The 11,489-nt window shown below is 45.7% G+C and overlaps 1 protein-coding gene across 1 annotated transcript; it reads left to right on the plus strand.

The window, feature by feature from the left end:
- Positions 1 to 975: 975 nt before the first annotated feature.
- On the plus strand, positions 976 to 8,338 carry DYRK3 (dual specificity tyrosine phosphorylation regulated kinase 3). Its single transcript, XM_032710785.1, has 3 exons — positions 976 to 1,092; positions 1,694 to 1,809; positions 5,577 to 8,338. Exons 1-3 carry the CDS (start codon positions 1,053 to 1,055, stop codon positions 7,137 to 7,139), a joined length of 1,719 nt encoding a protein of 572 aa, XP_032566676.1. The 5' UTR covers positions 976 to 1,052; the 3' UTR covers positions 7,140 to 8,338.
- The last annotated feature ends 3,151 nt before the right edge of the window (positions 8,339 to 11,489 follow it).

Here is an 11,489-nt window from a genome sequence, read left to right on the forward strand (position 1 = left end):
AGTGATTGATTGATTGATTGATTGGATTGATTGATTGATTTCTAGCGCGAGGTTAAGGAGCGTGGAGTGGGTAGGAGCGATACAGTGCTACAGCCTTCACGGGACCACAGAGGCCCTGGAGGTTGGAAAAGATCTCGAAGATCACCGAGCCCACCCCGTGCCCGATGCCCACCTTGTCCCCCAGCCCAGAGCACTGAGGGCCACGGCCAGTCCTGCCTTGGACACCTCCAGGGACGGGGACTCCACCACCTCCCTGGGCAGCCTCTTCCAAGGCCTGACCACCCTTTCCAGGGAGAATTTTTCCCCAAGTATCCAACCTGACCCTCCCCTGGCACAGCTTGGGGGTCTTTCCTCTCCTCCTGCTCCTTGTTCCCTGGGAGCAGAGCCCGATTCCCTCCGGCTCACCCCTCCTGTCAGGGAGTTGGAGAGAGTGAGAAAGTCACACAAACACAACACTTTACTATTATTTTTTCTATTAATTTAATAAAGGTTTGGTGAAGTATATACACTCCATACATACATACACTTGTAAGAGAGCCCTGATGTTGTAAAACGCCACTGCTACCTCCCAGTTCTGTTTCACAAACGCAGGATTCCCGTGTGAAACCCGCGGCTCCTCAGAGCAGCCGCCGATTAAGCAAACACTGCCCTTGACTCGCAGGGGAGCGGTGACTTTAACCCAAATACACTCTCGCAAGAATCCTCGCACGAGAGACCCCCACAGCGCCGCACTTGGAACCTCACCCAAACCACCGCCGAGGGCTTGCTGCACATCGCAGGGGCGGTCGCGCCTCACGGCACTTCTCCCTTAAGTGAGCCAGGGAGGCTTTAAGGGGTTGAAGGGGGAGAGAGGGGAGAGAAGCAGGAGGCGAAACTCGGCAGATTTGGGTGCGAGTCAAACCCGCCCCGGCCGCGCTGCGCAGGCGCGGGCGGGCGGCGGGCGGGGGCCGTTCCCGGGGCAACGGCCGGGGCCGGGGCCGGGGCGGCGGCGCTGGGCAGCGGGACCCGCCGGGGATGGGGCCGGGGCCGGGGTCGGGGTTCCCCCGGACACGATGCTGCTCGGCAGGAAGCTGGAGGGGCCGCTCGGAGCGGGTGAGGCGGCGGGAAGGGGGTCCCGCGGCTCGGGGGAGGGGAGGGGGGCACTGCGGGTCGGGGGAACCCCGCGTGGTTCCGCCCGTTCGCCTTCTCCTCCTTCCCCCCCCCCCCCCCCAAGTGTAATTCGCACATCTCGTTCTCTTTCTATAAGGGATAACCTGCTTTAAAGGATAGCCCGCTATCAAGTGGTTTTAAGTGCTCGTTTGGGATTACCCTGCTTAAAATGGGGAAAAACACCGATGCGGAGCGTGGTGGTTTTAGCGTTTCTGAAGGCAGCGTGGTGGGTTTAAATGTCTCTGCAGGGAGCGTGGTGTTTTCAGGGTTTCTCCAGGATGTGTTCGCAGTGCAGAACTTGATTAACAAAAGAGGAGCTCTGAATTGAGAAGTGGCTGTCGCACATCGGGATTCCCCAAGAGCTTCTGGCTCTGTCGCGGTATTAAAATAGAGTTAAATTTGGAGGATCTTTTAATAAATGAATGAGGATCCATGATTTTGCAGATGAAAAGGTGGTAAGGGAGATAAATGTCAGCGTTTGACTCTTGTCTCTTATCAATGTGAGTGGTTGTGACTAACTGGTTTGTATATGGGGCATTTCCAGGCAGGTTTGGAGATGGATTATATGATTCCTATATGAGGATAGATGATTTAAGATACCAAGAGCCTTCAAATGAAGAACGCAGCGCCTCTGGACCTTCTTCCCTTCCGAGACCTCAGGTGAGTATTTCAAAGTCATCTGTGTCTTCACGTTGTGTTGTGTGGCTGTGAGAACTATCCAGGAGTGAGATATCTCCCTATAGACCAAAAAAAAAGTGGGATTTTGCAGATCTGTAGTAGTTTATTAACATTATTGTGTTCACTAAGCATAAAAGTGATGTGCTGTGTTCGCTGTAGAACTTGCTGGCAGCCTCAGGAATCCCATCTGAGTGTCCTCAGCTTGTGTTTTAATCAAAAAAGTCGCTTTACAGAGGGTTGAAGTGTTCTGCCATGTCACCTTGTGCTGATAAGTAAATCCACACACACTTTGCTTTACCTCCTGCACGTTTCCATTTTAGTTTCCCTCATGAAAATTCCAACGGATAAGTACTTAGGAACAGCAGAAGGAGCAGTGTGGGTTTGCATGGCTGCCAAACATCTCACAAAAGTATCTTTCTCCTCTGAAAACTTGGGCATTATCTGTCACTTCGTCTGCTACCAAAATAGCTCTTTATGGACTGAAGGTGTTAACAGGCTGCTCCACAAGGGCTGTGTTCCCTCAGCAGTTGTGGAGTTGGGAGATCTTTCCTTGAATTGATTCAGCTGAGCACTAGTGGTCATGTTTAGCTGTACTTTTGTACACTGATCTGTCTTTTAGATGGGTTTTTAATGTGTTTTGGCTCTTGTTCAGTTCTGGCAGAAGGGAAGGAGCTTGAGCTTAAAAAAGTCTCGCTCTCTAAAAAGTGAAAATAGACATGTCCCTGAGTAAGATGCATTTGGAAATCATCACCTTGTGGGATTTTATGGTAACAGGTATTAGTCATTAATGTGGTCTGTGCAAACTCGGGCATGGGTCTGTGTCTTCCCTTTTTGGCAATGTTGAGGGAGAGCAGAAGGAATTTAGGGTTTTGTTGAGCAGGAAAGTTTGAAGAGTAGTTGGTTGGGTTTTTTTGTTTGCAGGGATATGGAAACATTGCAGTTGTTTTAAGTTGTAGTGTAACTTCAGTTGTTCATTACTGAACAAAAGTCAGTAGAATGGAACTCTCCAGTTAAATACAAGTATAACTCCATGAGTATTTTGTTTGACTGGTGTATCTTATCTTCATCTGTATTTTGACCCTGAAGCCTGTTAACTTCCCAAGGCAAGATTAAGGATTATAACATGCCCAATTTTCCATGATGATACATAAATAGAATACAACCTCAGTGGTATCATGGAAGCAGGAACTGAGGCACAGCATGCAAGGATGATACTCAATTTTAATGGGAAAGCATCTGGATTTAAGTGATATTTAGTTTCCTGGCAAGATTTTTCTGTTAGGATGTAATGTTACATGAGAATTGAGTCCTGGTGACTGCAGCTGCCCATTCCTTCAGCTGAGCTGTAGGAGAACATAAGTCTCTCTGCTTGGAGAATACATGGGTTGAATTCAGCCTGTTTAATTCAGAGTTCAGAAAATATCTGATGCACTTTTGCAAAGCCAGTTGTGTAGGAATTGGGCTGTTTCCTTGTCAATGAAAATGAAGTTTTGTAAGCAAGAGTTTGAGTTGTCAGCCTTATTTCTTGCCTGCTGGTAGTGCTTTTACCAGTAAAACAAAAGCTGTGGTTTGTGAAATAAAGCTGGTGCTGCCCAGAAGTTGTGTGACTTTGAGTGCAGCTCTTCTGAGTTCAAGTGAAGATGGATCTATATTTGTGTCTCACCATCACGTGGCAAATGATTTTGGGAGTCCTCTAAGAATGAAAATTGAGACCTTACTACTGTTGAGTCAGGTTTGAAATCCAAAGCCAAGGTTCCTTCATTAAGAAATCGTTCCAGGATAAATGGAATAATGAATTCCTTGGTTATTTAGGGATTCAAAGGTACAGAATGTTTTCTATGAACAGCAGAATGAGCAGAGTTGCTGTTGCTCCTGAACAGAGAATATTAAAACAAATGTGAACCTAGTTCTGTGTTTATATTTTCTGTTTATTTGTAAACTTGCTGTTTGGGTCTGCTGGACTGGATAGTCTTTTAGCCAGCTCTGAAAAAAAAAGTCATTCTTATCTCAGAGGTTCAGCCAGGCTCCAAGAAAAAGGCATTTATTCGGAGTTACCAGGGCTGGGCTTTGTTGTTTTTGCTTCAGACTCTCTGCAAAGGCGTGTCTCTCCCAGTACACTGCATTTTTGGGTTGATAGGACCCAGAGGAGTGGAACTTAGCAGGATGTATCCAATGGCCCCTCCTCACCATCGATAAGCACTGACTTCTGCAGGAAATGCCCATTTTTGGGGGGCTGGTGAGCAAGAATTAACATTTGAAGGCAGCACCAACAAACAGACCCTTTTCAGAGATGTGTGTAGTTGTTTTTGGCGAGAACATTCACTTCCCTTATTTACTGACCAAGCCAAGATGTTGGACTGGATGTAACTAAAAAGGAATTTGGTTTTATGGCTGTGGGGCTACAGGTTTATTTATATTTTTTGTTTGATTCCTGTATAGTTATTTTGGTTTTCAGGGATTCGGTTTGGCATGTGTCTGAGATCTTTATTTTTAGATTAAAGGACAAAATGGAAAACAGATGTTGCCACTGCAAAGGCAGGGCTTCCTCGGGGCTGCATGGGATGAGACAACACCTCTGTGCTGTCTGTCAGCGTGGGGTGTCAGTGAGCAGAAAAGGGAATAACTGCTGTGCTAGTGGGGAACTGACCTCTGGGGAGTGCAGCATTTACTAAACTGCAAAAATGACAAGCTTGAAACATTTCACAGTGTTTTTCTCACCTTCTGTGGGCTCGTTTCAGATGTAAATATTTTAGTGAGAGGCAGTGGTTAGGGCCTGCTGTCAGCTGAGTGGGAGTAGGAGATATTCTTAATTATTCAAAGCTTCTAAGTCTGTCTTAAGATAGTTGTGCAGCTCTCTCTCCTCTGTGGTGACCAGAGAGGACCCAAGGGAGCGGCTGGAGCTGGGACAGGGCAGGGTCAGGTTGGATCTCAGGGAAAGGTTCTTCCCCCAGAGGGTGGTTGGGCACTGACCAGGCTCCCCAGGGCAGTGGGCACGGCCCCAAGGCTGCCAGAGCTCCAGGAGGGTTTGGACAACACTCTCAGGCACAAAGTGGAATTTTGGGGTGTCCTTTGCAGGGTCAGGGGTTGGATTGGATGATCCTTGTGGGTCCCTTCCAGCTCAGGACTTTTATGATTCTGCCATACAATGGATACAACGATGTTTTGCCCTTCAAAGAAAAAACATATTTGTTAGATTTTTTTTTTTTAAAGGATGGTTTACCTTGCCTTGCCCTGTCATCCTTCTGCTCCTCTCTCAGCTGGGGCACACCAGCCATATGTCACCTGCTGGGGTTTCTTTGTCTTCCTTTGGCAACTTGTCTGTGTGATATTCCTGCTGCTTCTCGGCACGTTCACGTTACGTTGCCTGTTCCAGACAGGTGCAAGTTGCATCTGTCGTTGGTTGTGTCGCTGCACCCACGTTTAAAGCTAAACATAGCTGCTCCCTGGCAGTTTGCTGACTAGAGATAGGTATTGTGTCCTTTCTGAGTGTTTGGCTCTCTAGGGTTTCCCTTTATGGATTCAAAAGCACGTTGCGTCCGTGCAAGTGCTGTTTCAGTGAGTTGCTTTCTCTTTGTGTACCTTTTTATAACTGTGCTTGTAACTTAATTTAATCCAGCATTTTATATTTGTTCCCAATAAATGCCAAACACATTGGTGTTAGTGATTTTGTTTTATGTTGGTGTAGCTTTTGTTCTTAGTCTGTGCTTTAAAAGATAAACTAAAGTCCTTTTTTTTTCCTCTGTCTGTAGGTTTCTATCAACAAACTCATGATGAAGGATCAGTCTCTGCCTGGAAATCAGGTCAAAGTGGAGCAGTTATTTGAGGACTCTGGCAACAAAAGGAGCAGTTCTCTCCAGTGTGCAGGAGTTTCTGGTTTAGAAAGACCTCTCCCTTCCTTGTCAAAAGATAAAATCGTAGACAACGTAAGCTCTTCTAGAACTGGTGGCAGAGCACTGAGATGTCTTTCCCAAGCTCCAGAGCAGGCTGTCAAACAGTACAGGCACCAGTTATCTGCTTATGAGCAGCAAGAGATATTTAATTTTTCTGAGATTTACTTTGTGGGTCCAGCTGCAAAAAAGAGACAAGGAGTCATCGGCGGCCCCAACAACGGCGGCTACGACGACGACCAAGGCAGCTACATCCACGTGCCCCATGACCACCTTGCCTACAGGTATGAAGTGCTCAAAATCATTGGCAAGGGCAGTTTTGGACAAGTTGCCAAAGTCTACGATCACAAACTCCACCAACACTTGGCCTTAAAGATGGTTCGTAACGAGAAGAGGTTCCATCGCCAAGCGGCAGAGGAAATCCGGATCCTGGAGCACCTGAAGAAGCAGGATAAAACAGACACTATGAATGTCATTCACATGCTGGAAAGCTTCACCTTTAGGAACCACATCTGTATGACCTTCGAGCTCTTGAGTGTGAACCTGTATGAGCTGATTAAAAAGAATAAGTTTCAGGGCTTCGGTCTCCAGCTGGTGCGGAAGTTTGCTCACTCCATCCTGCAGTGTTTGGCTGCTCTTTACAGGAACAGAATCATCCACTGTGACTTGAAGCCAGAAAACATCCTCCTAAAGCAGTACGGGAGGAGTGCAATCAAGGTTATAGATTTTGGGTCCAGCTGTTTTGAGCACCAAAGAGTCTACACGTACATCCAGTCTCGATTCTATCGGGCGCCAGAGGTGATCCTGGGAAGCCGCTACGGGTTGCCCATAGACATGTGGAGTTTTGGCTGTATCCTGGTGGAGCTTTTGACTGGGTACCCTCTTTTTCCTGGGGAGGATGAGGCAGACCAGCTGGCCTGTATGATGGAACTTCTTGGAATGCCACCCCAGAAGCTTTTGGATCAGTCCAAGCGAGCCAAGAACTTCATCAACTCCAAGGGTCACCCTCGCTACTGCACCGTGACGACGCACGCGGACGGCAAAGTGACCCTGAACGGGAGCCGCTCGCGCCGGGGGAAAGTTCGGGAAGCTCCAGGGAACAAGGACTGGGTGACAGCACTGAAGGGCTGTGATGACCCCTTGTTTATAGACTTCCTGAAGGAATGCCTCAGCTGGGATCCCGCCGCACGCATGACCCCGGGCCAGGCTCTGCGGCACCCCTGGATTTGTAAACGAGCGCCCAAACCGCCCCCTTTGGATAGAACCACCAACAGGAGGGTCCCCAGCTACACAAGTTCTTTCCAAGGGACGGGTTCCAGGCTGCCTTCCGTGGTTGCAGGAGCCAACAAGCTGAGGGCTAACTTGGGATCTGACTCTGGTAGCAATATTCCTCTCTGTTCCGTGCTCCCCAAGCTGGTCAGCTAGTGGGGAATGCTGGATTTCCGGAACACGCCCCTCGTGTTCTGACTCTCTGTTCACGACGTGCAAGGAAATTAAATGCAGAGGTTTTTAATGGAGTTACTTTTTGTTAGGGGCTACATCTTGAATTTTCAGAGATCAGTCAAAATGTTCACATTTAAAGGGCTAACTTTTATCCAGTTGCTTCACTCACACCGTGGGGGATATTCCATTCCTGGGGAGGTCAGCTCAGCTGGTGGGTACAAGGACAGCGTGGCAGATGTGCTGTTTAAAAATGTTGTTTTAGAAATCAAGCTATTTCTTATCATGGTTTAACAGACTCTTTTGCTTAAGACAGAAAAGGAACTTGATTTCAACTACATATTTTCAGTTATCTCCAACTGAGCTCTTTTTATTCTGGGGAGAGTTTTTACATCTCTTGTCAAAAGCACAAGTGCATTAATGCAATGCATTAGGAACTTGCAAATTGCTAAAGTTTTAAGGATTTTATTTCTCTGCACTGTTTTTTTTCCCTTATCTATCCTGAGATTTTAAAAAAAATGCCACGAGATGTAGATACCAAAAAAGGAATTTGTTGTTGGAAAGGAAAACACTTAGATGATAAAATTTCAAAGGAGCGTAGAAATGCCATGAACCACAAGATATAGCTAAATAAAACTATGAATTTCTGTAACACTTGCTGTTTCCCATAAAAGTCTGTGGGAATTGTAGGGGAATTCGAGGTCAGGCCTGGTCCATCACAAGAATTCCAGATCAGGCCTGGTCCCTCACAAGTGTGAGCCAGTTTGTTCAGGGCTAATGATGCAATTATGTTTCTTTGGAGCTCAAATTTCAATCACCAGTTCTGCCAGGTGTGTGTCTTCATTTTTCCTGTGTTGTTCCTAAAACAAAAATGTTGAACTGGTTTATATAGATGTTTGAAATTTTGGTCATTTAAAAAAAAAAATTATCTTTTTTTGTGTAGAGTGAATTCCATTGAATTACGTGAAGCTCTTTTAATAAAATGCAAACATGCCACTCCTGTCAGACAAGTAAAAGTTTTTAAGGCCTGGGATTGTGACTAGAAAATGAGGGGGTGGGGGAAAACACGTGTGATAATTGGAAGTGTGCTCTGAAATCTTAAAAAAAAAAAAAAAAAAAATCTGTGAAAACATAACCAGGAAAGACTGATAAAGTGCAAGAACTGGTGGATCCAAATGAAAATATCATATGGGAAGAGCTGCTTTATTTTTAATTGTATTCCTTCAGGCCTTTGGGTGCCTACGTTTTCTCTTTCTTGAAATCCATGAGCTTGTATTTTTCTTCTTCCTTTATCTTCCAAGAACATGACAAGGGTGGTGTGACCTGTCATGACAACAGCACAGCTTGTTGGGGTGGTTCATTCTTGCAGCCTCATGGCCTGAGTCCATCTCCAAAATCATCTGATCCCTTGCCAGGTGTCTGAACACAATTTTAAATGCAGTTCAGAGCTTTTATGAACAGAAGGTTTTAAGCTGAATGACTTTTCTCTGTAGCAGGGTTTGAATGTTAAAACAAGGAGTTGCCAGGGTGATTTTTAAGAGGTCCAGGAGGAGAATCTCCCTCTCTGAGGAGATGGGGCTGCATTCTGTCCTCTCTGGGGTTAATTTACCACTGGGGAAATGCTGGGTGGAGGCCTTTAGAAAAAAAAAGGCAAAAAGACAGAGCCAAAGCTCCAAACTTCCCAGGACTTTAAACTGAGGTTCCCAGGAGCTGGAATTGAGGTTCTCGTGTACGGAGCTTTTCTGAGTTGTTTTGTTTCCCAAGTGTCAATTCAATAAGCTTAGTAATGACATTAAAATAACAGTCTAGCTTTTATCTGTGCAGCTACCAGCATGTATGGCATGTTCATGGGTCACTTCCTCATAACACATGGCTGGTATTTTTTATTTTGCTTGGCTGAGTGAAGTTTTATTTGAATGGAGAACCAGGGGAAGTGGATTTTGTGGGGAAGTGGCAGAAGACACCATCGATTTTTAGTAGAATCTCTAATAGATTTGGCACATTTTCAGAAGCCAGAAATATTCTTCTTCTTCCTCTGCCCTTTTTTTTTTTTTTTTAAACAAAATATACCTGGTGGATTAGGAGAAATGAACCCTTCAGGAGCCAAACTTGGTAGGAAAGATGCCTAAAAGCAGTTTATGCAGAGGCTATAAGGGGATGATGGTGATGGAGCGTGGCAGAAGGAGCAGGGTGTTGGTGTGCTGGGAGCTGTACAAACAGGTCTCTTAGGAACACCCAGCAGTGTCCTGCTTCTAAACCATTTTGTCTATAAAGTGCCACATGCAGAATAATAATTCTCCTGTGACTTCTGGGAAGAAGTGACTCCAAGGTAACCCCTAAGGTGGCAGCTCTGGTGCACTCACAGTAATCTCACTTAAGGCTGGTGCTGTAAAGCTGCAGATAAAGTAATTAGCTGGCAAAACCATGGCTTTTTATCTAGAAACTGTGTTCAACATGCCCTGACTGCACGAGGTGCCTGTTGTGGGTTGTGTTTAAGACTGAGTGTTACTTGGGACTACTATATTTGAAAATCAAACACATGCTTCAGTGTCTTGTCTATGCAGGTGAGAAGGAAAAGGAAGCAGCCTCAGCAGATATTTGCTGGATTGGAAAGGGCTTTTTCCTAACCCAGGGAACATAGCTGAGAATATTGGGGTCTTGTTTCCAATTCCTAATCCCCACTTCCTTCATAAAGCACTTGCTTTCATTGAACTGTGTGCCACAGTATTCCCAAACTGGGAGAGGCCTCCAGGTGAGCTAATAATTTGGGGGAGAGGTGAGGAATTGTCCCTGTAGTACTGGACTTGTTGAATTCCCTGTGAGTTGGTGGAGGGTGGGACCACAGGCTGTGTCACTGGACTGTCATTTATCAAGGGTGGCCACAGTCACAGTGTCTGTGCTCACCAGATATGGTCAAACCTCAAAGTCACACTTGTTTTTTTGGAGAGCTAAACATTGGTGAGGTCTAAAATCACCAGTGTCCATCATTTTCCTGAGTTTGCTACTGCTAAGAGTGTTGAAAGTGGTCTAAAATTAAACTTGTCAAAATAGATTAAGAGAACAACTATTATTTTTTGTGGTAGCTTTGCTTTGCAGGTTTGTTGATCTGCCAGCACTGGAATTTCAGTCCTGTTCTTCTTGGAAGTTAGCACAAAACATGCAGGCTGCCTGAGTTCGTAGGCATTGCATTTCTGAAAGTCACCCAAATTTGTTTTCAGATGTTGCTTATAAAGTTTTACTGCCCCATTAGCCTCTGTGGGGTGAATAACACGCTGCTTTTTGCCTGCAGTTTGAGTTATTTGGCTTAGGAATATTTTTATATAAAAGAGGGACAGGGCATGAGCATCACATCTGACAGGTACACAGGGTCCAAATAGGGTCCTGCCTGTCCACATGGCCAGGGAGAGGCCTGTTTTTATTGGAATTCGGTGGGACAGTGAGGAATTCTTCCTGTGGAACACCCACCCAGGCTGGGTTTAGTTCTTTGCAGGCTTGGTCTCAGTCACAGCAGCTGCTCAATGTGGGGTTTGTTTGACAGCAGTGACCCGATTCTAGAGATCTTCTGGGTACAACAGACACTCCTCACTAGTGGTTTTTATCCTTCCCAGCCAGCTTGAATGGGAGTCCTAGTTGTCCAGGGACCTAAAATTTCACAGCAGGCTAATTGTAAAGATTTAATGTGACTTTTGTGAAAGAGTGGGTGTGTTGCTTACGGTCTTTTTTTTTACCTGTTAGGATTTAACGCAGCTGAAAACTTCTCAAGCAGCAGTTTGTCAGCAGAGGTTCCTTGCAGTGATCAGCCTCTTTAAAAACCACCTCTGAAACAAACCCAGGGTCCTTTTTAAAGGCTTGTTCACTGCAGGCTGCAGCTCTTCTTGTTTGTTTTTTTTTTTTATTTTATTTTATTTTTCTTGTTTAATACTAATAGCTGTTCTGGCTGTGAAACCTATACATGATGATCTCAGCAATGTCTTGCTAATCCCAGGCACACAAGCAAAAGGCTGATGCTGCACCCAGAGATCTCTGCTGAAATGATTGATACAAATCCCCTGCCTGCCGAAGTTTAATGCCGTTGTGGAAGTGGGGAGCCAAAATAATATGGAAAGATCTGTGGGACTTGTGTGCAGCACCCAGCTGAGGTTCAAAACAAACTGGGCTCAGAGACTTGAATGAGAAAACCTGGGGCTTTTGCGTGTGTTGAGCACTTGGAAGTGTGGCTACCTGGCAGTTTGGGAACTTGGGCATTGTGTTTTCATGCTGATGCTTCACAGGGTCACAGGATCTTTTGAGTGGAGAAGACCTCCAGGGTTATGGAGCCCACCCTGTGCCCCATCC

This window comes from Chiroxiphia lanceolata, chromosome 25, assembly GCF_009829145.1.
Source record: "Chiroxiphia lanceolata isolate bChiLan1 chromosome 25, bChiLan1.pri, whole genome shotgun sequence".
Lineage (NCBI taxonomy): Eukaryota > Metazoa > Chordata > Aves > Passeriformes > Pipridae > Chiroxiphia > Chiroxiphia lanceolata.